This window comes from Cupressus sempervirens, chromosome 7, assembly GCF_028749045.1.
Source record: "Cupressus sempervirens isolate cs-2001-9-10 chromosome 7, ASM2874904v1, whole genome shotgun sequence".
NCBI classification, from domain to species: Eukaryota; Viridiplantae; Streptophyta; class Pinopsida; order Cupressales; family Cupressaceae; genus Cupressus; species Cupressus sempervirens.
The window spans coordinates 879,302,863-879,330,605 of NC_143124.1; the positions used below are offsets into that span (position 1 = coordinate 879,302,863).

At 32.0% G+C, this 27,743-nt stretch overlaps 1 protein-coding gene across 1 annotated transcript; it reads left to right on the top strand.

Moving 5' to 3' along the window:
- The first annotated feature begins 440 nt into the window (after positions 1-440).
- Positions 441-11,481, top strand: LOC149550273 (ent-copalyl diphosphate synthase 1-like). The gene is made up of 15 exons (XM_089795056.1): positions 441-561; positions 668-721; positions 1,006-1,094; positions 1,258-1,564; positions 2,841-3,024; positions 3,118-3,335; positions 8,820-8,940; positions 9,042-9,154; positions 9,253-9,479; positions 9,690-9,802; positions 9,881-9,979; positions 10,127-10,345; positions 10,465-10,606; positions 10,862-11,068; positions 11,233-11,481. Exons 1-15 carry the CDS (start codon positions 441-443, stop codon positions 11,479-11,481), a joined length of 2,463 nt encoding a protein of 820 aa, XP_089651182.1.
- Positions 11,482-27,743: the final 16,262 nt, after the last annotated feature.

Genomic DNA, 27,743 nt, shown 5'->3' on the forward strand with positions numbered 1-27,743 from the left:
TTTTGCTCGGTAATAGTTGCTCCCGAGCAAGTTTTAGGGTTAGGTTGTTTTTGTGATTGAAACTCTAATTTTTTCTCACATGGTGAAAGACAAATTTCTGACTCTTTGACTCCTTGGCTTAGGACTGCTTGGTACCTGAGCCGTCAGTTCAAATAACTAAAAATTTGTGAAAGCTTGCTTTGTTAGTAAAGATTAACCTTTATGGCCATTTATTTTTTGTCTTGCGGGAGGCCGATTTGAAGGCACTAGAAGACGAAATGGCATCCCATCGAACTCTGTACCAATTATGCTCCTTAGGTTGTCCATTGTCCTGCATGGAGCCGAATCATTCAATTCCTTCCTTCTTTCGATTCTTTTATTCTGCACCTAAATTTGTGAAGCAATGTCTATATAACAATCGTTTACAGCGTGGGTTCGCACAATCAAAATAGTGGGTGGCCATGGCTTCTGTTGCGCCTTATACAGTATTGGATCCTGCCCTTCCGCAGAAAAGGGGCAAAAGCTGCCCTTGTGCGTCACAAGCTGTTCAAAAACACACTTCTTCACTTGTATTCACAAGATGTAAGCATGATGCCATACCTTTTCACTTTCAGCTTTAATTGCTTACTGTAATTTTGGCTTGACGAATTCATTTTATTTTAAGGAGTCTAACATTGGGCACAATCAGATTGTTCTGGAAGAAATGGATTTCGTCTTACAATTGCAAAAACAGCAGCTCGTGGTAACTTGCCTTCTTTTGGAACTGTCTTTCAAATGTTTAGGATGTACTAATTCATAAGTTATTCTCATATACTATAGGTACTGGATAGTCTTTATTCTCTCTTCGAAATGGCTATTCGATTTTAGAATACACCAATCTATAGAATTATATTTATACAGATTCACAGTAGTTCATCCTAAAACTGAATTGCCATTTGCGAGTAGTTGTAATTATGTTGAATTTGAAAATGTTTATGTCAATCTACAATAGTTAAATTAGTTGTTCTAATGGTTTGGACATTTCAGAATCAATTGAATTTGCACAAAGTGCATATCAAATCGATCTGCTTCCGTTTGCTGAACCGATTGAGATCCAAGAGACGGCAAATGTTGAGGTTAATGGTTACTTCATTTTTCACGTTTACATATGAATGGGATTCAAAAAATTATTGAATTTAATTAAACAATTGTTATACGTTAAATTAGGAAATATGATCAAAACATTGATTTAAATTGTCTCGTGGTTTTTTTTTCTCTCCGTATATTTAATATGAGCAGCTGGAGAAGGAGGGCATGGAAATGAAAAAGCGTATAGAGATTATCAGAAACATGTTTCGATCTCAAGGAGATGGTGAAATTTCTGTTTCTCCATATGACACTGCATGGGTTGCACGGGTTTCAGCTCTTGATGGCTCAGGCGAGCCTCAGTTTCCTTCTTGTTTGCAGTGGATTATTGAAAATCTGCTCCCAGACGGTTCATGGGGAGATTCCCGCCATTTTCATGTTGGCGACAGAATTCTCAATACGCTGAGTTGCGTTATTGCTCTTAAAACTTGGAACGTCGCTAATGACGCCGTTAACAAAGGTATAGAGCTTAGAGTAATTTTGAGCCTGCCCAGATTTATTTTTACGCTGTGTCTAAAGTTATGTTCGAAGTTTAAAGCCATTTAAGGTTTTGGCAAGCCCTTTCAAGGCTGGGGTCCTATGCAGGTGGCTGTGATGATTTGTTTGAAGTAGTGGTTTCATGAATATAATTTGAAAATTCTAAATTTATAATATCAAAAAAGCTCTTTTGGTAGGGCTAAAATCAGTCTCACTTCATAAGGGTGTGGTTTCATGACGGGGGCTTAAGTTCTATTTTAAAAATATTTTGTTACGGAATTCTTGAATCTTCTTCTAAAAATTAGACACTCGTCAAATATATAAATTTTAGATATTTTAGAGGGAATTTAAAATTTTAGCTTATTTTCAATGCATACCTTCATGAGCTCAAATTTTGAGCTTTAATATATAGCATAGATTATGGGACCACTAGCTTTAGAATACTCCCTAAAAAGTAGCAAGCAGCTTTAGCCCCCTTCTATGGGATCCAATCCTACCTCCCAATTTTACTCTTGGGGCTCTTATTTTGTTGGAAAAGATTCCTATTAAACCTTTGGAAATTGTAAAAATAGAACCCAAGCCTCTCCCATGAACCCTAGCCTAAGTTTACTTTTTAGTTTTGTATTTTGTGTTATGGGTCATGTGGAAAGAGATTTCTGAGAGAGAAAATTATCTAGATTTTTTAGAAATATTTTAAATCTTGTGGATACAGCTTAGCTAAAAGTTTAAACTTAGAAATTTAAGAAAGTTGAGATCTTATACATTCAAATTAAGAAAAATGTATTTGTAATAAACTTTTACATAAACAAGAAATCAATAAATTTGATCTTATCTTTAAAATGGTATTTTGGTAAGAATCTATTTTTTAAAGAAATAACTTTGTTAAGCAATTGGAGCATATTCTAGCTAACTTTTCTACTGAAGTTTGCAATCTAAACTATAAGGACTTCTATTTTCACCCAAAAAAAGATTCTAAATGATTTTATAAAAGGAAAATTCCTTCATAAAATATGTTTAGCTGAAATAAAATATGTTGAACTAAAATGACAAGTTATAAAAAAAACATAGTAATTATATTGTTCCTGTGTGAAAAAAATGAGTTGGTCTGGAGAAATAACAAGTTTATGAGAAAAACAATATAGGGATTAAATTGTTCCTGTGTGAGAAAAATGACTTGGTTTGGAGTTTGTTGTTTTATTTTAATTACTTGTCATCATTCTTCTTCTTATTCTACTTCATAGTGTCTTTATCACACACAGGATTACGTTTTCTTCAGAGATATATTTTGAAAATAAATGTCGAAGATGACGTTAACAGTTTGATTGCCTTTGAGATCATCTTTCCTTCTTTAATGGAAGATGCTAAAGCTATGAACATAGACCTTCCTTATGATGACGATATCCTACATCAAGTCTACGCCGAAAGGGATTTGAAAATGAAAAGGTAATAACTAGTCTATAAGATTTATTAATTATGTTTTGATTTGTTTAAATGGCTCATATATAGATTAATAAGTGGATTTCTTGACTAATGCAGAATACCAATGGACGTTCTTCACAACTCCCCATCGACCTTGTTACATTCACTAGAAGGGTTGCGTGATGTGGTAGATTGGGATAAACTTCAAGAATTTCAATCTAAAGATGGATCATTTCTATTCTCACCAGCTTCTACCGCATATGCTCTTATACAAACTAGTGATGTCAATTGTGCTCGCTATCTTGCTAAAACAATAAAGATACACAATGGCGGGGGTAATTTATTTCATTTCTATATAGATCTTAAGGTGGATATAGGACTGATATTTAAATGATTGTGAATTGTAGAAAGTGTGAGGTATGTGAGCTCTTTCTTCTATAGGATATTGTTTTTCTTTTGAAAAGGAAATGTTCTAGCAATTCATATTGTACACAAAATAAAGTATAGTACTAAGTTCATATAATATGCAAATGAACATTTTTAAATTATAATTTCATTTAAAAAATACTAATTCTATTGTACTTTTTGAAGTAAGGGGAAGGCTTTATATAATTAATTTTAATTTCATTTAAATAGATAAGTAGGGGATGAGTTAATAAGTTTGATTTAAACAATATGTTGAAAGAAAAGAAATGACATGTTGAAACATGAGTTAATGAATTTGACATAGTAACTATACAATTGAATACTAGTAGAAGTATTAAAAAATGATCCAAATGCTCTTTCACAATGAAAGCTAGGATGTGAAATTAGCTCTACACATAAGACCACCTATAAAAAGACTAGTAATCATTCATAAGAGAGTATGTAACATTTGGACCTACTTGATACTAAGTTCTATGAGATGTTTTATAGAGTGTACATGAGGTTTTCTTAAATATGCAAGGTGATACATGAGATTAAACAAGATGTTTACATGTATCTTAATCTTATGTTTATGAGACAACAAATTAAAACAACTATTAAAGGATCTAGGACAAAACATGGAAACAAGTTATATGACCACATTTAAAACTAGCTTCTAGAAACAACATCTAAAACCCAAGATAACTTTTAAACATGTTTGTACTAAGATTTATTGATCAAGACATAACCTTATTCACATTAATATGAAAGACATTTCTAACCAAACTTAAGTTTTGAATAGATGGGTTGGGAAAGTGTTTGAACCCTTACAAACAAACAACTAGGATGATGAATGAGAGGATCTCAAAAGAAGTGATACAACTAGAACCAATATAGAGAAACCCATTTACTAAAAATGAGGCTATTCATTAGAGTTGTAATCAACAAGAAGAAGGGTCATAATCCCAAAAGGATTACATAATTAGGAAATGAATGTATGGATTCAATAAGCAACCCCAAATGATTAAACTAGAAAAACTCCTTGCATTAAGTCATAGAAACCAAGTTAAAACCCAACTAACAATGGATTTGAAAAGGAAATAATTAGGAAATGAATGTAAGGTTTTAGTAAGAAAACCTAAATGATTAAACTAGAAAAACTCCTTACACTAATCCATAGCAACCAAGTGAAAAGCCAATTAACAATAGATTTGCAAAGGATTTTTATGGCATTGTACCTAGAGGATCACCATGTGAATAGAGACAACCTCAAACAAGGAAGGAAACCATAAATAGATAAAAGCATCCATAAAAGCATGTCACAAACTCATGCAAAAGATTTGAAAAAAAATATATTCTACTTTAGAAATATGATGGAGAAGATAAAAAACTAATAAACCATAGAATGAAGGTTAAGGAAGCCAAGCTATAGACTCCAAATAGTTGAGAACCTCCTAATCTATAAGAATATCCTTATAAAAATTGACACTACACAATTTTTTGTAATTATTACTGTACCTAGTCTTATCTTACCTTTTTTTATTCATGAGGAATAATTTGATTACAATTTTTCTTTAATTGTAGCAAATCATCTTTTGCAAAAAAATAAAATTAATTAATTAATTAATTTATTCATTTATAATATAATTCATTATAAATATATTTGACTCTAACAACATATGTCTTCTTGTTAGAATGGGTATACAATCTGTAGTCCTTGTCATTGACAATGTTTCAATTGATTCTTATTCTTGTTTAGATCTATATAGAAAATAGAATCAAATTATTTTAATATTATTAAATGAAATGTTATTTTAAATTAGTAATAAGTAGATTATTTAGTTAGCTATTATAACATCAAATAACTGAAGTTAATAAAAAATTAATTATAAACTATCTATATATAGACACACATGAATATATCTTTCTATTGTAAGTGAAAGTGATCTTATACTTGTAATACTTTATATTAAATTTGTGACTAGTGAGTCCAACTTGCATTATTCATTGTACTAAGAACATTATTTAAATAACATATTGAGAAAACCATATTCAAAAAAAAAAAAGTTGTGAGAAACCTAGGCTTAATATAATCATCATCAACCATATTTGATGCCTCATATTGATGTGTTTTTTCTTTATGAAACACATACTTCTTTAATAGAGTTATAGTATTTTCTTTTCCAAAAAAAAATATTTATTCTAATTATTACTCTTTCTTTAAATTTGGTAAAAAATGATTACCACCAATATTGTTTCATATGGTGTAAGCAACCAAACATTTTTACTACTACATTATACAAAATTATACAAGTTTTTTTTTTATGACAAATATGGATTAACCTAGAAACAAATTAGAAAACATAACTAAAGGCAGCTCTTTTGCAACAAGACATTACTCTCAATATAAGTATTAGACCAATTTTACTAGGTGCAATATAGGAACTACCATAAATTATGTGCAATCAATACGTCTTAGAAATTTCTTTCTAACTTGCAAGCAATTTTTTTGGAGCCTTTGTGAACCTTTAAATTAGACTTACTAAATAAAACATTTCCATCTTATATAGCATCAAATACACTAAATTAAAAACCAATATCTAATATAGTGTTGATCCTACTTTACTTTTGATGTTATCTTTGATCAATTTTACACTAATAAAATAAGTGAATTAGAAAACTTCTATATTTCCATAAGATATCATATACATAGTTTGGTTTCAAATATTAAAAACTCACTATTGGAGTTTGAATCCTCCCAATTGATAATCATGACTATTGAAACTTTTACGAATAGAAATAAATGATATAGATCACCAAGAAATGATATTGATATTATTATAAGATATCATATACATAGTTTGGTTTCAAATATTAAAAACTCACTATTGGAGTTTGAATCCTCCCAATTGATAATCATGACTATTGAAACTTTTACAAATAGAAATAAATGATATAGATCACCAAGAAATGATATTGATATTATTGACATAGAAAATAATAAGAAAGAAGCTTTCTTATAAAGGAAATTCCATAAATGCATCAATGAAGGACATGGGTACATAAAAGGACCCAAAAACTATTTGTAAACTAGTGACACAAAACATAATGTAGGTAGACCTAATCATATTAGTAAATTTTACCTACTACCTAGGATCCAACCTAAGTAGAACTTAAACAAGAGTAAATAATAATTTACTATAATTCTAATTATCTATTTAATTAATTTTATTGATAAGAATTTATTTAATTAAAACAAAATATTTTATCTTATACTCTCTTCATTTCCAATTCCCAATTTATAATTTTTTTACAATGGAATGGGAGGAAGGGGGAATAAAAATCAACTCATTAATATATAGATTAAATATCAAACAAAAATAGTTTAGTATTTTCATCTTGGTATTGAAAGAGAGATGAAATGAATAGAAAATTTTGTATGATCATTTATTCCAATATTGAAACACACACACACACACACACAAGGAGAAAGGTAGTAACATAGAGAATTTTTTAGTTATGTAGGTTGCATTCATTTACAAACTAGCTAGACCAAATATCATTACACTAATAACCCCCCTTAAAATAATATTCCAAAATCATCAAATTTACCTTTTCCTAGGGTTCCCCCTTAAGGATTACATAAAAAATCATGTTGATTACACGATTTGAATACATACTCTAAGAAAATATTCCTTTTAAGTAGAATATTATGAACCAAGAGCTTCATTACTCATCTCTTGACCCTCATAAATGTGTAGCTTTGAGATGTGATCTTAAGCTCTCAATCTTGATCTCTTCAATCATAGAGTGTTGAATTTTTAAATGACGATCCCTAAGAGATGCAACATATTTCTAGCATTTTTAGTACATGTGAAAGCCTATAATTCCCAACTATATACTCTAATTTCACTTGACCAAAATCCACATTAAGTGCAATACTAGATCACAAACCTATCTACAAAACAAGTTTTATCTTCACAAGAAATATATTCTTCGAATTTGTTAGCATTAGAAAGAAAATCAATTTATAAAACCACAAATGCTTCTCTAGTAGAGTGCTATCTCAAAGCGAGAAGCTTACTTGAGATGGTGAAAGTTACTCCATCCTTTGATGTCGTCAACCAAACCCATATTGGCATCATCTTGAGCATCTAAATCATCATAAGGATTTGACTCATCAAAATAAGTGTTGTTGTGCTTATTTAAACTTGATTTGGAGCAATTGCAATCTTAACTATAGGAATTTCACCAGTCTTCAACATCTTAATAACATCCTTTAGTAACAATTCTCATATGGTTATTGTACGAAAATACAACCAATTCCTTTTTTATAATTAATAATAGCAATCATATGACATTCCATACAAACCATTTTACCAGCTAAAAGTATAATATCTTTTGTTAAAGTTTGGTTTTTGGCATGGTAAAAATCCCATTACAAAGTGGAAATACACCATCCAAACAAAAATAAGGAAAACTAATATGACATAGTTACTAAATAAATAGAAGTGTATGGTCTATCCTAAACAATACTTGACTCAGCTCTTTTAAATATTAGATTCTTAAATTTAGGATTTGAACAAGATATATACATAAGGAGTTCATTTTCTAACTTTTGGATTGTTCTCGATGAAAAGCTATCTTCTATGTCTATAGACCTAAAATGGGTGAATCCTTTACCTTTACAAAAGGCCCAACAATGCAATAGTCACAACCTACCTATTGATGTAGCTCTAAAAACATTTATTTATCTTATACTTTAGTTTAAATAACATGATGAGTACATTTTTCCTTTTATTCTCCTTGAGAATATATTTCTCTAATTTTTTTCAAATCATTGTTGAGTTTTAAAATAACTAAATATAGAGAAATATTATCCACTAAATCTTAAACATCTTTTAATTATAATTATCATTTTTTTCATCCATTAATAATCATTATCCATTCATTTAAATATTAGAATGTATTGTCCAAAAATATTATTGCTTATACCAATCATAATTCATAAATTCATTGAAATTAGAAATATATTAGAATACTACATTATAAAAACTTTAAGTATATGTGATTAATTTTATATAAAATATTATTCTACACAATAGGAAAACTGTGTACTAAACTATATTTGTACAAAATTATGTTCTAATTTTGTCTTCTTATCTAATTGCTACTTAGTTTTTTCCATTTTTTTTTTATAAAAAAACATCTAAGTCAACCAATTGTCTGAATAGAATAGAACTCTAGACAGTTCGTTTGCTTCTTATGAACAAAAAGTAATTCAGATACTACTCAAAGTGTCTATGGGATAGTTAGCATCAATTAATTTTTTCTATGAATTAGGTTAATCTATCTATCATGCAATCTTAGGTTATATTTCTAATGATGAGGTTGTGACATGTATCTATTACCAGTGCCCATTACATATCCTGTGGATATATTTGAGCATTTGTGGATGGTGGATCGCCTAGAACGCCTCGGCATTGCTCGATATTTTGAAAAAGAAATCACAGACAACCTCGACTACGTATATAGGTGACTTACGACATTTTTGTTACCATTAGTAATACTCAATTTTGAAACATTATGTTCTATTAAATTTTAGATTCAAAATTTGTTTATGCTTTACAATCCAGATATTGGACAAATAAAGGTGTTGGATGGGCAAGGGGTTCTTCTATTCAAGATGTAGATGACACATCCATGGCTTTCAGACTTCTTCGATTACATGGATTTAATGTATCTAGTGGTTAGCTTTCCATACTCCTTTACAACGATAAACATTGTTTCTTTACAGTGTTACCATGATGAACAATTGACATAATCCTTCATATTTTTATATTGCAGAAGTATTTTCTCATTTTAAACAAGATGATCAGTTCATTTGTTTTGAAGGCCAAGTGAGCCAAGCTGTTACAGGAATATATAACTTATACAGGGCCTCCCAAATTATGTTTCCTAGTGAATCTATACTACAAGAAGCCAAACTATTTAGTAAGAATTTTCTAGACGATAAGAGAGCCAAAAACCAGATCGACGACAAATGGATTATCTCCCAAGGTTTGGCAGGCGAGGTAATGAACAAAATTTTATGGTAATGAACAAAATTTTATGCTTCAGTTTTTATGTTTTAATTTGAACATAACTTTATATAAGTTTTGGATATATCAAAGATTTCTAATTAATAAGACAATTGTAATTCATTCATCAGTTACATTAGAAAAAATTGTAATCTCTTCAATTCATTAGAAATATCTAGAAAATATCTTGTTTGTTTTCGTTAGGTTGGATATGCACTTGATTTCCCATGGTATGCCAGTCAACCGCGAATTGAGACAAGAATGTACATTGAACAATATGGGACGGATGACATTTGGATTGGAAAGTCACTTTACAGGTACATCATAACTTTGACAAGGCCTCCATTATCAAGCACCACGTGATTTGAATTTGTCCCTTGTTTATGATTTTACAGAATGCCGTTTGTGAACAACACCACATACATTGATCTAGCCAGGGCAGACTTCAAATTCTGCCAGTCTATCCACAGTAAAGAACTAGACGTTATTATTAGGTACAATTTTACTCAGCAATCCCGTGAATTAGAGTACCACTTAAGTTATAAGTCTTAGTGTGATATATAAGGCATCTCGTATTCGTGAAGAAAAATAAAGTTACTAATTGACAACTCTGGCCACTTTTTATTTCATATCTATTGCAGATGGTCCAGTGAAAATCGATTTCAGGAGCTGGGTTTAGAGCGGGACTCAATTATAAGATTGTATTTCTTATCTGCAGTAGCTCTATTTGAACCAGAAATGGCCGCTTCTAGGATTGCATGGGCACACTCTTCCATACTTATGACTGCAGTGCGAAATCTTTTTTCAGGATGGCATTCATCCCCACACAAGAAATGTCACTTTGTAAACATGTTCCTGAGGTAAAACTAGAATTCTTCAACAGTATGTTTGAAATGTAACCAAACTTAATTGTAATTTTTTAGTATTTTTAACTTAGAAATCAAGTCTTAGCATATAATGTTTAAGCCTTCCAATACAGATGGGATGTTACACGATTGCATGAAGATATTCCCCAATCTGCTACACGTCTTTTGACCTGTATGTTTCAAACGATCAAAATGTTTTGCATGGATGGCAGTGTTGCACAGGGTCGGGACATCAGCGACGTACTTATAAACACTGTAATTACATGCAAAACCCCAAATATTATCTTTCACATGCAAAACAGAGTATTTTCTAGTTACAGACATATTACTGTTAACTCATAATCAATAATACCACTTTTAAAGGGTCAGTTTTAAACATCATACACTAATCAAAAAATTAAGCCTCAAAAATTTTCAACTATGACTATTTAACACTTTTAGCTTAAAAATCAAACATTAATGTGTGATGTTTAAGCTGTCCACTCCTAAATAAATCACATTGCACTGCAGTGGCAGACTTGGTTAGCAAAAGAGGCGGGAAAAGAAGAAGATGTGGAGGTTAATGGCATACCAGAAGCCGAGGTCATTGTGATGTCAGCATCATTCTTCGACACAGAAGTGATCTCCCCAGATTCGATCTGCCGACCTGAATTCATTCAAATGATAAAGCTGACAAATACGGTTTGTTCCCTTCTGCGGGTGGCCACTCACTTGAAGGTACGCACTTTGAGTATATCTGAATTAAATTGAATAGCTATTCTTTAATCAAAGTTTTTTAGATCACATTCTGTAATCTATCTTCGGAATGAATGATAGAGAACAAAGCCTACAATTATAATGCAAGTATTTTCATCATTTCTAAAAGGACTATTTATTTTCAGGAGAAGTGGACATCTGACCGAAATGTGTGGGTTCCTGCGGAAGAAGAGAAGTTGATAGGGGTAAAGCAGAGGGCTGATGAAGCGATGAAGGAACTGGTTCGGGCAGTACACGAGGGTGAGAGAGGAGTTCCAAGCATGGTTAAACGGATGTGTATGAGTGTGAGCAAGAGCTTCTATTATAGTACACATTGCAGCAATGAGGAGATGGATGATCACGTGGACATGGTTCTCTTCAAGCCTGTGGAGTAATGCATAAACCAACTCTTTGTCATTTCCATCGTCTATATGAAGAGTTTTTTTTTTTGTATATTTTTGTGGAATACTTTTGAATCAAAGTCGCTGTCCTCGCTTTATAGTAGGAATGGTTAGAATATGGATCAGCATGTCATGTGGTTTATTTGTCCCTTTTACTGGACATGCAAACCAGTAAAGATGCCACTGCCAACATGTTTTGTTTCTGTAAGTCAGTCAGACATTCCATCTGCAGATAAATGTAAAAATAAAGCTATCATCTCCTATTATATTTGAGATAGTCTATTATTTTTCAAAGAGAGTTCACAGGCTCACGTCATGCAAGAATTTACATTTACGTATTTCTAATATGAAGATGACTGAGTTAGCTAACATTTTTACTTGAAAATGAGCTTAAAAAAATATTATGAAATGAGGAGTAATTAAAGTTGTTTGAAGATGTGTATAAATTCTTTATTCATATTTCGAAAATTAAAGATTTAATATGATAAACAAGTGCTACATAATAGATAAGTACTTGTCTTTAGTTAGGCTATCCTCTAAAAGTCATTCCTATTTTTAACGCTCTCTTTCATTCAGATGAAATATGAGATATGATAAGATTATTGTAAATAAATATGTTTATTAATCATAATAAACACTATTATATTTAATTCTTCTATCATTATATTAAAAATATTAGTTAGACATTTTATTAATTATTATAGCATTTATTACTATATTATTAATCATATTATATATAAAATTTATTGTTATTTTGCATACATCATTTAATTATATTATTCTACTTTTTATTTGTTATATTATAGTTCATATTAACTGTCTATATTTGATTATAATCATAATTTTATATATTTATATTATGATTTAATATCCAATTTTATCATTATTATTACTTATTTCTATAATATTAATATTTATTATTTATTATTAAAGTTCTACTAAGAATGGGGACATGACAACTGACCTCTCTATCTTACATTAATCAACCTTGTTCTTCATCATAGTTTGGCACTAATAACAACAATCAAATGCATATAAGAATAACAAAGTTAAGCATCCTTTCATTTAAACTAATTTAGCATTACTTAAACTATTTGATGTTCAACCCAACTCAATTATTCTAAGCTAATTGGTTGCAATTTGATTGCAATTTTTTAATCCTCCTATACTAGAGTTCTACATCTAATTTTTAATAGTAGTTTATCTTTTTTTTATAATTATATCTCTTTCTTATTTTTCCACCTCAGGGTTTCATTTTTATATCTAACTAATCTATTTTAATAAAATTCACAGTTAGAAGATAACACATCTCTCTCATGCATATCATTTTGTTTACATAAGCTACTTGAGAATCAACTCATCCTTTTTAAGGGATTATTATGATCTATCTCCTAGCATGGCTACTTTATCCAATCATATCAATGTATTTTCTAATATGCTTATTTGAAGACTCATTTGAAAGATCATTAAGAGCAACAAGAATTTATTCATAGTGTATCTACACCCAAGAAATGTCACTTAAATTGTATTAATTCCCATTAATAAATGATGGAGAAAAAAATTAATTTAGTAGGAAAGTCCTCCAATCCATTACATATTTGAATAAAAAATCTAAACCAAAACTAGAATAAAAAGCATATGGATGATATTGTTGAAAACATAAACTTGGATCAATCTTAAAATAAACCAAATGAAACAAATATTGTTTCAAAAAATTATCATACAATTAAAAGAAAAAACATCTAATAAAGATTAGAGTTGGGTCAAAGAGTTGACCTAACTAAACAAACAAACTTCTTGGACAAAATGGAATGGATTTATTTTTTTATGTTAGTCAATGATTGTTGAAAAGAAGGAGCAATCACCTCTTAGTCCTAATGGATTAGATTACTAAGAGGGGGAATAAATAAATAATTATCCAATTAGGTAACTTTTTGTTGTGATTTCACAATGCACCCCCCATTTTAGACTCAAAATGGGCACCCCTCTTTCAGGTGAGAGATCCCTTTCCCAAGAATAAGGCACCTAATCATGCACCTTGGTGAATGAAGATCTCCTTGAGTCTAGGTCATTCTAGGGTATCTAATTGATTTCTTCCAATCACTACCATTTGTTGAGGTCATTTTTTTCCAAAGATAGTCAAAAGTGAATATAGGCACACCTAGCACACCTATTAAGGATGCATAATATGCACTCATAATGTGTGGAGCCAAAAAGTGTGCACATATGTATGGGCTCACATGCACACCAGCATAGGTGCACACATCCACACCCAATAGCTCCCCTGCATATAAATAGAAACCCCCCCATCTATTTTCACTCAATTTTTTTCCTTGTGATTCCAGAGTATGCACCTTAGCACTCTCACAGCTTCATAGTTTCTATATGACCACATGTCTGACCATCAATCTCCAAACCTTTTAAAGGTAAAGTGAAGATGCACACAAGCAGAGTGGCATACGTGTGCACCCTTACAAAGTACACAATATGGACAGGAATCATGAAATGCATGTCTCCTCATACATCAAGGTGCATATGTTGTGCACATGCGAATGTGCACTATGTGTGCAACATGTGCTATTCTTTACATGAATTTTCTCAAAGAAAACCAAAGATGCCAAAGGATTACATTATGCACATGCACAGGTTCACCATATGTCCAAGGTGTGCAGGTGCACATTTTAGGCACTAATAGGACTTTTTGTTATTTTCCTTTCTTTTGGTCAGGCTTTTGCTAGTCGAGTCAAGTTTGTAAGGTCATCTTAGGTTTTCCTCATTAATGATACTAACATTTCTCTTTTCTACAGATAAATGGTAACATCTTTATTTTTCATTTCCGCAAAGATTGCACCTAAACTAGTAGCTTTCAAACATCAAGGAGTGCCAAAGAAGTTAAGATTTGGGGCTAAACAATTAGAGATCTAAGATATCGAGATAGGACACATCGACTATTGTGAAACAAAATCAACGAATGATTAACAATGGTTTTAGCATTCATCAGAAGTGGGCTAGTGAGCATGATTTCTCATCCAATATATGTCCAGTCATCAGAACTAATAATAACTCTAGCACACAAGTATGTGCCAAAATAGAAAGGGGTTAAAAGTGTAACAAGAGAAATTGTCCTAGACATAAGGCCATAGAAAATTGTTAAGGTCTTCCATCTACCAAGGATAGATCAATATTTGAAGATCACTTGTAACATTTTAGACATATGGTATAGAGAGAATGATTCAGAAGCAAAGGACCTAGTATAGGCTAAGTATCTCATTGATAGGTCACCATTGAATTAGATAGGTGGGAAGTTCGACATGACCCGACGATACATGACAGATGACATTGGCTACTCCATAGTCCTTTTGAGTAGAGCCATGGGCCTCCTGACAACAAGTTTCCTGGAAAAATGGATGGTAAATTTTAGAGAGACCACGAGGATAGGAAAGATGTCATTTAATCTGGCTATAATCCTTAGTGACAACTTGGATGAGCAACTCATTTTAGTGAAGAATGACTCACATTTCTTCATGACCTCCTTTGTTATGTACCTCCTAGTCACAAGGCCAACAAATTATCCTAGCTTGGTTAAGAGAGAGACTATGCATGATGCAAATGCATGGCCATACATAGTCTACCCCCAACTCGTGAAGAAAAAGCTTTCCTTCAAAATCCTCGAATATAGGTTGGTCAATGATGGATTTGTCTTGTCATTGAATTTTTTGAAAGGGATAATGCCAAGAGAATATCACTAGAGGTTGTACATATCTCGTATATCACAAATAAGAGCTTATTTAATCCAATTTAACATTTTTTCCCTATACTTGGATAGCTAGTACCATTACGTGCCCAAAGAAGCTCCCTCGATATCCATTTTTTAGATTGATTCTAAAAAAATGTCAAAAATAGATACAAAAACTATAGAAAGATAACCATGCATGATAACACCAAATATGTTAACTAGGGAAACTATTGATCAAAGGGTGAACCCCGATGGGAATGATGCCCACAAGATAATGTTCTAATATAAAAGTTCCTTGTGAAAGGATAGACTCTATTAGGGCCAATGAAATACAACCAGTATATATGATTCCCTATTAGGAGACTTTGAATCCCTATCAGGAGATTCTAACCCTATTAGGAGTTGAAAGGAGAATAATTGAACCCACTATTCAAATAGTTGAAAGGAAGCCTAAGTGTGGAAAAGCTTCCAAATGCTAAATATAGCAGGAGAGATGATGCTGAAATTTATCTCAGAAAACCTTAAACTATTGCAACCTAAACAAATACATACATAAATATTCAATGCATAAATACAAAACACAAGATATACATGGGAAACCCTTCTCATGAAAAAATGCACCACTCCAAAGCCAAACTCAACTATATTATCAGCAACAACAGTTATAATACAATCTACAGAGCCACGACTCTCCAAGAGTATTTACTTGTGATATCAAATCCAGAATAATTTTGGTAGCATAAGAATTCTTTCACTCTTATAATTCTCTACCACAATGCCTTGTACTTATAGAGCTTCCATACAAGGGGAAACAATTTCTAAAGCATCTACATTTAATGCATCTATACAATTTATCTTTAAAACTTCCTTATGCACAACCCTTACATAAAAAACAAAGCATAAGAGATTAAATCACCAAAAAATAGAAGCTTTCCATTTTTCTACTCCAAGTCTTTTCTAATGGAAGAATCCATCTTTATTTAGAAACTTTCCATGAAAGCACAAATAAAACAATAAATTATGGTAAGGTTGACTCACCTTATCTCAAAAATCTCCCACTTGATAAAGACCTTACTGGAATTACTGTATCACAGCACATGCCCCACGACCCATAGAACCAACACACCATCTGAACTTCTCAATGTTCACTAGCATTGTTAATGCATCCACAACATTCTCCAAAATTGTCACCTTTTCTAACTTTACCTTTCCATCTTCCATAATATCATGAACAAAATGGTACTCTACATCAATATGATTTTTCCTGGCATGGAAAGTAGAATTCTTTGCTAAATAGATAGTAATCTATCTTGCATCAAAACTAATATTAGAACACAATATCTTAAGCCAAATGGTCTCTTTAGAAGCATGAGTAGCTGCCATGTACTCTACTTCTATAGTGGAAAAATAAGCTATAGCCTATCACTTACTCATCCAAGTAATTGCACCACCAAACATCATGAAAACATATCCATTGGATTTTTTGCTGTAAATGTCACCTACCCAATCTAAATCCACATATCTACAAATGCAAATAGAATGTTGAGATACAAAAGAGTTACCATGAAAACACAAGAAATACTTGGATGTGTCTCTTAAATATCTAAACACTCTTAATTGCATCCCAATGTACCCTTCTAGGATTAGCCATATATCAATTAAAGACTCCCACTACTTGGGAAATGTTTGGTCTTATACAAGCCATTGCAAACATCAAGTTGCCAACAACACTTTCATAAGGTATTTGAGACATGTCCTCCATCTCTATAGGGGATTTTGGTTAATCCACATTGGATAGCTTTGTTCCATGTAACATTAGGACAACTAATGCAGTTTGTAATGCTGAATTTCTCCAACATAGAGTTAACATACTTCCTCTGGCTCATCCAAAGCTCTTTGCTAGCTCTATCTCTAATGATCTCAATCCCAATAATACATCTAGCTACACCTAGATCTTTCATCTCAAACTATGTTGCTAACTGAGACTTCAAATCTGAAATCATTCTTTTAGCATTCCTAATAAAAAACATGCATCATCCACATACAAGACTATGATAAAAATGTGACCATTTTCAAATTTATAATACACACAATGGTCAGATTTAGATCTCAAAAATCCCAAGGACAACACATAGGTGTCAAAATTTTTATACCATATTCTAGGAGACTGCTTCAAACCATATAGAGATTTCTTCAACTTAAAAACAATATTTTCTTGACCTTTTTCAACAAAGTGCTCTGGCTATGACATATAAATTTCCTCCTTCAAATTACCATGAAGAAACATTGTCTTCACATCCATTTTCTCAACTTCAAAATCATAAGTTGTTGCAAGTGATAACAATAATTAAATGAAGGTCGACTTTCCTATAGTAGAGAATATTTCACCATAATAAATTCCCTGCACCTGTGAGTAGCCCTTCACAACCAACTGTGCCTTATACTTTTCAAACTACCATCTGGATCCACTTTCTTCTTGAACACCTATTTACATCCAACAAGTTTCCATCCTTCAGCCAAAGGTACCAAATCCCATATAGTATTCTTCTTCAATGTTGTCATCTCTTCATTCATGGCTTCTATATAGGAATCTACATCATTGATACTCATGGCCTCTCTAATAGTCCTAATCTCATCAATGTTAGAAATCAAAGAAAATATGCAAATAGAATCCAACAAAGAATATCCAAACCTCTTAGGTGAATAACTAAATCTATCAACTCATTGTCTATCATGAGTAGACCTCCTCAAGGTTTGAGGTTCAGGTTCTTTCTCTTCTTCAAAACTTTCAAAGCTTCTTAAGCTCTCCTCATTCTCAAGTCTATCAGGAGCTAGCAGTTCTTCTTCCTTAAAGGTAGTCATAAAATGAACTACTTCCTTTTTCTATTTCTCTTCCTTCTCTGGTTGCAACTCAAGTGTGGAAGGTTTCAGCTTATGAAATATAATATTTCTTCTATATAGAACCTTCTCTGCAACTAGGTCCCAAAGCTTGTAACCTTTCACACTGATGCCATAGCCAATGGAGATACACTTATCTTCCTTGTTCTCCAACTTTGATCTTTTTACGCTTGGTACATGAGAATATGCCTCACAACCAAAGACTCTAAGATGTCTAAGAGAGGACTTCTTGTTAGACCATGCTTCCATGGGTGTCTTCTCAACAAGTGTTGAATTAGGTGACCTATTAATTAAATAACACACAATGACTACAACTTCAGCCCAAAACTTTTGTTCAAGACTAGCACAACTCAACATACTCCTAGCCCTCTCCATCAACATTCTACTCATCCTCTCTACAACTCCATTTTTCTCTAGAGTGTATGGAGCTACCTTATGTCTCTCGATTCCATGATCCTTATAGGGCCTATTAAATTCTACTGAACAAAACTCACCACAATTATCAATCCTCAAACACATAATTTTTCTACCAGTCTGATTTTCAATCAAGGATTTAAATTCCTTGAGCTTACTAAAAACTTTAGATTTACTTCTAAGGAAATACACAAATGTCCTTCTACTATAATCATCTATGAATGAGACAAAATACAATGATCTAGATATCAAAGGAACATTAACTAGATCAAACACATCTAAATGAATATAATCCAAAACCCCAAAAGACTTATGAGAACTAGAATAAAAGGAAACATGGTATTTTTTTACCTTAAATACAATGTTCATAGAAGTCAAACTCCATATTACAATCATCAAGGCCTTCAACAAGGTTCTTATTTTTCAGGGCTCTAAGACCCTTCTCACTAATATGACCAAGTCTTTGGTACCATAGCATTCTCTTCTCACCAGGGAGCTTCATCTCTAAAGTATTAGCACCCTTAGGTACCCAGAAAGCATGACCATCAGATGTAGAAATAATTGTCTTCTTTGTTTCTTGATCTTCTAGTGAGGATAAAGAATCTAAAGCCATTTTCTTAGACTTCACAAAAGTGCTATTGCACTAAATCATGCATGCATTCATCCTATACAAGGTTCCCATCCTAATAGCCTTAGAAAGCACCATAGAACCTCTTTTCATCTTGCATCCATCACTCAAGAAAACTATCTGCACACCCACATCACCAACCTTGTTGACTGAAAGTAGGTTTCTTGGTAAACTAGGGATATGTAGTACACCATCAATCCTGTTTACTCTACCATCAAGGAATCTAATCTTGACTCTACAATGACCAACAATATTTAGGTGAGAGTTATCACCCAGATACACCTTTCCACCATCAAACTCTTCATACTTTAAGAACTAATCTTTGTCAGATGTCATGTGGAAAGAAGCACCTGAATCTATCAACCATACATCTTGTGATGTATGTGTTGCCAAGGCTACAAAAAAAGAATCTACAACATCTTGAGAAGATTTATCATTATCAGGATTAGAGAAATCCTTTTTACCTTTCTTTTTCTTCTACTCTTTGAAGTCCCTTTGAAGATGACCAAGTTTGCCATAGTTCCAACATTTTTCCTTAGATTTCTGACCAAGAGACTTGGATTTTCCCCTCTTGTCCTTTTTCTTCATTTTCTCTATTGTTCTACCACAAGTAAAAAGGGCCTCCTTCGCCATCTCAGAAGACTCTCTTCACATCTCTTCAAATAACAATGAACCAACCACATCCATCAATTTGAAAGTGATTGTTGTTCTTCCAATAGCCATAATGAGGTGATCCCATGAATCTAGAAAAGAACATAACATAAGCATGCATTTATCCTGATCGTCAATCTTATCACCAACATAATTTAACTTAGCAATCAGCATATTAAATGCATTCAAGTGATCAACAATGAAACCTCCTTCATCCATTCTCAAAGAACACAACTTCTTTCTCAAGAATAACTTATTTACTTTGGATTTTCCTTATAAATATCACCAAGATTTTTCCAAAGGCTAGCTATAGTCTTCTTTCTATGAATATTTAGGAGTACAAAATTAGCCAAACAAAGTCTTATCAAATCCTTGGATTTTCTATCCACCTTATCCCAATCTTCTTGCAATGTATTTGGAGGTTTTTTTTAAAGAAATCACATCCCATAGATCTCTATCTACAAGCATGTCCTCCAATTTAAGTTTCCACAACTCAAAATTGTTGCCATTGAAATTATCCATCTCTACTCTACTAGATGTGCTTTCCATATCTAACTTGCAATAGGATTATGAAAAAACTTCTGCAAAACTCTCATTGAAACTAGATCAGCACAAAAAACTTATCTACCTAACAACAATAACAAAGTTGGCTAAGATCTAATACCAAATGAAAGGAAGCCTAAGTGCGAAAACACTTCCAAATTCTAAATCTAGTAGGAGAGATGATGCTAAAATTTATCTCACAAAACCTTAAACCATTGCAAGCTAAATAAATACATATAGAAATATTCAATTCATAACCATAAAACACAAGATATATGTAGAAAACCCTTCTTGGGAAAAAACCCACCACTCCAAAGCCAGAGTAAATTGTATTATTAGAAACAACAGTTATAATGCAATCTATAGAGCCACAACTCTCCAAGAGTATTTAGGTGTGGTATCAAATCCAAAATAATTTTGGCACCATAACAATGCTCTCACTCTCATAATTCTCTACAATGCAATGTACTCATAGAGCTTTCATACAAGAGAAAACAATATCTAAAGCATCTACATCTAACACATCTACAATTTATTTTAGAAACTTCCTTAAGCACAACCCTTGCATAAAAAACAAAGAATAAGAGAATAAATCACCAAAAAAATAAGCTTTCTATTTTCTACTCCAAGTCTTTTCTTGTGGAAGAATCTAGCTTCATTTAGTAACTTTCTATGAAAGCACAAATAAAACAATAAATAATGGTAAGGCTGAGTCACCTTATCCCAACAATTGCCTCAAACTATCTTTGTTAAACAATCTTCAAGAATCCAAGTTCTAAAATGACTAAACAACAACTTCTTTACTAATATAATTTCTTTGAAGCTCACAATACATCCTCAAGATCAATCTCTTCTCTAATAAAAAAAATTAACAAATAATCTTGCATAACTAACAATATGACCTCACTAATGATTTACCAAAAGGAAACAAACTTTTGTTTATACCAAGTCCTAAAAAAGTATTGAGTTGACCTTGAGGCTTTCTCAATTTACAATAAATAGTACTGAAATATATTAAGATATGATAATACATATTATGTTACAACTAACACGTCCCATTAAGATTTTAATAATAGTGAGTCTCCTAGAAGCCAAATGCTAAATAGTCATCACAAATCCTCATAGAATGAAAATGTAATTTTTTCACAGTAACAATAAAATCTTGACTATTTCTTCAACCATAATTCATATGCACTAAACAATCCTCATCCTCACCAAAAAGATACAATGCAAATACCATAAATTGTCAACTAGAAACTCTATATAAGAATAGTTTCCATAAAGTTTTCTATAACTCACCCAAATATTCATAACATTTTGCACAAACATAGACATAGGATCGAGATAGGTTCCTGAATATATAGGTTTAAGTGCACATAATATATCTTGCTAACCGCAAACCTCTCCAAACAAAATGTCCTTTGTAACTCTAGCTCTAAACTATCTAGAAAACTTATATATTGACATCAGTGATAGACACTGTCATCAATGCAACACATAAGTACTCAATCATCTCCTTGACATATTAAAAATCTCCCCATATAACATCATCAAGCATTCATGCTTAACATATTCAACCAAACAATGTCCATAATGAGGAAGAAGAAAAAAAATTAAGAAATAGCTAAAAAGGGTGCTAGAAAATATAATGGTAAATTACTCTTCGAATGTATTAATTATTAAAAAATGGTCATTAAAATTACAAATTAACCAAAAATAACCTTTTAATGACTACAAGGATCCTTAAGGAAAAAAAATCAAAATAGTTTAATATGCTAAAGAATAATATTATTCTCTAGAATATAGGGAGCATAGAACTCCATGTGATGGAGAAGAAAATGTTTTCACAATTGAATAATGTAAATAGTTTTACATACCCTATAAAAATGTGTGACTAATATTGTTAAGTAAATACCCTAATTATATAAATAAGTGAACTAATTAGTAGGTCAAAAAAGTGGCCAAATGGTGGGATAACACAAGTTTTCAATAAACTATACATGCTATTTAAAATTTGGAATATTTAGCTCAAGTTATGCCTTGGTAAAAGTGGGCCCAAAAAATTTCAAAATGCATATGCATCTTGAATAACTTAAATGAATTTTTAATTATTCATAGTATGTATAGATTATGAAGAGCTTTATGTTCTTTTTTTTTGCTACACCATTTCAATAATTTATAGAATTCGTGCACATCTTTATTATATCAAATATTGAAACTTCTCCTTGAGACATATCCTAAATAGAATTTGTATTTTTCATAATAGGAAGGGAGGGAGAGAGAGAGAGAGAGAGAGAGAGAGAGAGAGAGAGAGAGAGAGAGAGAGAGAGAGAGAGAGAGAGAGAGTAGTGGGTTACACTTTTTTGGACATGCTAATATGTGCCAAAGTAATAGTTTTTAAATTAAGAAAATATGTTAGTTTAATTATTCTGAGGTCTTACTTAAGGGAATTCCTTAAAATAGTTTAGATGAAAGCATCTAAGATCAAACAAATATTTGATATAATCTCTCTACTCCTCAATCATACATGCAATGGAGTCTCCTTCACACCAATTAAAATGTTGAATTTTTCATAGCTTCGAGGCTTAATTAGAGAGCTTAAATGGAACATTAAGACAAGCCTATTTCTATGACATAAGTACTCGAGATGTAATTTCTAATGGTTATATATTTGATAAATTTTGAGTGTGTTACATGTACATTTTTTTAAAAAATTAATCAAATTATGTTCAGTACCGAAATAAACTTATGTATTTGAGGTTCTTGGAAAAATACTAAGCTAGAGAAGAAAAAAAGTTGGATCTTATGTTGAATTATAAATGAGTTATAGTATGTATGGTGAAGACTTCTAGTAGACCAATTTATAGTAATTAATGTCAAAGATAGTTGGTAGCATAATTTTTGTATCTTATTGGTGAGGTAAAATTAATGTTAGAGATTTTGGATCATGGTAGAAGACTTGTTCATATAGTTGTGTTTGTGATATTAAGGCTTGGGGATTATTTTGGAAAGGTCGCTATTGTGTAACTTCGAGTATATTTTATAGGTAATCAATAGTTTTGAGGAAGACTTTATTTTTTCATTGTAAAATGTAACATTTGTAATCTGTGGGAACCATATTTTAATATTTCTAATGACTATTATGAACATGTGTATTCCTTGGCATGGTCCTATGTAGTTAATTTAGTTAATTGTACATAAGGGAATCTTTCACAAATCAACCTAATTAATCATTTGTGACGGTATAAAGGAAATTTTTTTTCCTTGGTTGGGAATCATCATGGTATCATGTGTTAGAATTCTTTAAAATAACTGAGAGGGGGGTGAATTAGTTATTCAAAGTCCAATGATATCCAATACAACTTTTTCTTCTAATCCTTAATGGTACATAACTGAAATTATCATGCATGCAATTAAACATTAAACAACCATGAAAGGAAAACATGCAACACACCATAACACTAAGGATTTTGGTGACCTAGAAACCCTCCAGGAATAAGAATGTAAAACTGGGGTGGGGATGACACCCACAAAATAACCGCGTAATTGATTTCAACCACTTCTGATGATCTGCCCTGTTAAAGGCTTTACACACTATCAGATGTGACCCTGTTAAAGGATTTAAGAACATTCAACTTAGAATGTCACCCTGTTAAAGGATTTACATAGAGTTGTTAGGCTCACCCAAGTCCATGGGATTTACAGTCACCTTTTCAAAAGAATCTTTCATCCCTCTCTAAGGATCTCATATCCTCCTCCTAAGAATCTCTTATCCTTCTCCTAAGGATCTCTTTATCCTTCTCCTGGGGATCTCTTTATCCTTTTCCTGAGGCTTATCCACCTAGCTATTAAGCTAACCTAGCAATGTAGGATCTCAATATCTAATACAATGGTAAGAGAGTGTTAGAAGGGTTTTGACCTGGTACAGATTACAACTCTAATCTTGTAGATTTCATATCACTCTTCAGTTATTTTCTTTGCTTCGCTTTCCTCCCTTGCAATGCTGACAGCTTGATCACCCTTCAAGATCTGTCTCCTTGAGTTCTTCCACTCATTATGCCAATGAATTCCATGATCACTTGATCAACTTAGAGTCTTGATGCTTTGTACTTACACTCCTTGGCTTCTTTGCATGACCATACTTATGACCAACTCCCTCTCATGCATACACACTTGATCTCTGACCTATAACTCCTTATAAATAAGTTATGTTCTTCATTTCCTGCTCAAATCTTGATTTGATCTTGAAAAAATGGTATTGTTTTCCCTCCAAATTGCTTCTTCTAGAAACTTCATGATAAATCCATTAACATTCACCTTGAAATTGGTTTGCATGGTTTACCTAAAGTTTTGTGACATCTAATCATCATCCAACTGATTCACAAAATTTGATGTAACAAATTTATCACTGCTGACCTAATGAATATTTGACTTAACAAATAATGTAGTAGCTCGGCATCATTGGTTTACTGATGCTTGACTCCTTCTATGTTACTCGGCTACTACTGTTATTTTACTGGCACTCGACACCTATAGCATTTTTTCTTTTCTCGGCACTTGAAGAATTACTCAACACTTGAAGATCACTCAGCACTTGATCTTCACTCGGCAGCTGTAGGCTGCTCGGCACTTGAAGATCAATCAGCACTTGATCTTCACTTGGAACCTGAAGGCTGCTCCGCACCTGAAGATCACTTGACACACACTAAAGTTGAACTTTCTTAGCTTCAACTAAGAATATGTTCAGCTCTAACTAGCTTGCTTGGCTCTCTCCAATGAACTTAGTTAGGCTTTACAAATGACTTAGTTAAACCTTACATCTTTGATGTGTCTTAGTGTGTCCAACCTCTTAGAGTATGTCATCAATACACTATTTCATCAATGGCTTAGCTGATCTTTATACTTCATTATAGCATCATAACTTCAACCTTTCTCTAGGTACTCTAGTTACATCTTATTGATTTCCACCTTCTTGACAATCAACCAATTTATAGTATTTTGATCACTTAAGCAATTGTCATTCCTAAAAGTAGCAAGTTTGACATCAATGACAAAACAATGATTGAAAAAATTCTTACCAGTTCCATTATTCTTCATTCATGATTATTTCAATCATTTCCAACATCATGTATATGGTTAGTGGATGAAAGATTTCATGTTTTTCAGAGAAGAGAAATTATTAAGTTGGTTCATTTATTTGAGCTTTAAAGGAACTATTTTGGCAAGTAAGTTGCAAATCATTTAGTTTATTTATTTGGAATATTGTTATCTTGAATATCTATCTTTAGAGTTGTTGAAGCATTTAGGCAGTAAGTCTATTTATTTCTTTATCAACCTTTAATATGGTTTTAACCTTCTAACAAGGGTTCAAGGTCTCCTAATAGGGATATGTACTCTAACAATGTCTATTGTATTACATTCATTGTAGTTGGCTCCTAACAAGGTCACATCCTTTCACAAGGATCTTATATATTAGTATAATATCAAGTATGGGTACCATCTCCACTGGGTACTTCCCTATAATCAAAGGATTCCTTAGTCAATTGATCATTGTGTTACAAGCGTATGATTTTCTCATGTTACCATAATTATTTCAATTGTTGAACTTGAGATTTAATTTTGTGTTTAAGATTAATTTATCATAATTAATTCACCTCCCACCCCAGTTGTGTGTGAATTTTACTTCTTAACGATAGGTCTAGTGGAAAACCTTTATGTGAAAATTATCTAAAACCTCCTTTTAGGACCTTATCGGTAGAGAACCCAAAAACTATAGGTACAGAGAAAAAACTAACAGCAATGCCCCTATCTAGAATTGTAAAATTCTTGAAATTTTGATTTGTATAGTCTTGGGAGAATGAAAGAAAAGTATGGATGATTTATCTTCATTAACTCATTGTCTATAACTTTCCAAGTAAAGTTCAAAACCTAACTAAAATTATCTACCTTTTTAACTCTATCCAATCCAATAAGAGTTGTACATCATCAACTTATTATAAGCGAGAGAAGCAAGGAATACTACCATTCCAACTCCAACCCTAAATCAACCCTTGACTCACTTTGGCCTTGATGAATCTTCCCAATACCTCATCCATTAAAGTGAAGAGAATAATAAAAGAGGATCTCCCTACAAAATACCATGAGAATCCCTAATAAGATCATAAGACTCACTATTAATGATAACATAATAAGACATTTTGGTAATGGATCTCATGATCCATTCAATCCAATTTTAATCCAAATCAAAAAGATTTTAACATCTTCATCAAGAAGGACCACCTGACTCTATCATAATCCTTGGCCATATCCAACTTCATAAACATGTATTTCTCATTATAAAAATGTATAGAGTGAATATAACCAATAGAAACAAAAATTCCATCCAAGATCTATCTTCTGACCAAAAAATATTCTCCACTCATAAATTAAAGATCGAAGGCAAGGCTTGAGTCTCTTAGCTACCAATCTAGTAATCATTTTATACTAAATATTATAGAGATAAATTATTCTAAAGAGGTTTAAAGAGTAAGCCCCTTCATTTTTTAGAGTGAGCCAAGTATATAGAATTCAAATCTTTCAGCATCTTATTTCTTTGGGACTCCTCCACCACCTCTAGGAGATCCTTGTAGCAGTATCAAAAAAATCTTGATAAAACTCAATCAATAAACTATATATTCAAGGGCCTTACCTTTCTTCACTAAAAATAAATTCCTGTAAGCTCCTCTAAAGTGATGGGTTTCATGAGAAAAATGTTCATGACATTAGCAACCATGGAAGGTGTACAATCAAGAATTCACTCCTACTCTATACTTGCTCAATGATTATCTTCAATAAATAGATTTGGTAAGTAATGCATAATCTCCTTCAAAATATTATTAAAAGAAGATAAATTATGACCCTTCAAGGATTGAAGTGAAGAAATGAAAATTTTCTCAATCTCCTAACCTTAACTAAGTTGCAAAAAAGAAAGTGCTTATGCCCTGCTCTCTAAGCCATTCAATACAAGATTTTCGTTTCAAAGATATTTCTTTCCAAATTTCCCAGTCCTTGAGATCCTTAGCATCTTCTACCTCAAAATGAAAAAAAATCACAGTTAATCCAAGCACTCTAATACTAAGAGTGATATCATGAAGGAGAGAGAAAGAATTAACCTTATATGTGACGACATTCCCAAAATGTTGTCTATACAATCTCTTTAGCATGTGCTTCACAAATTTTAACCTTGTAGAAAAAGAGAACGTAGTTGTCCCAAACATGACTTTTCCTTGTCCACCAATCATAAACATGAGTTAATATTTAAATGAGGGATTTTTTATGTTATTTCAAAAGTAGAAGTTGAAAATTTTTTGGGCCAATGATTTGAACCTCTCTAATCAATTATTTCAT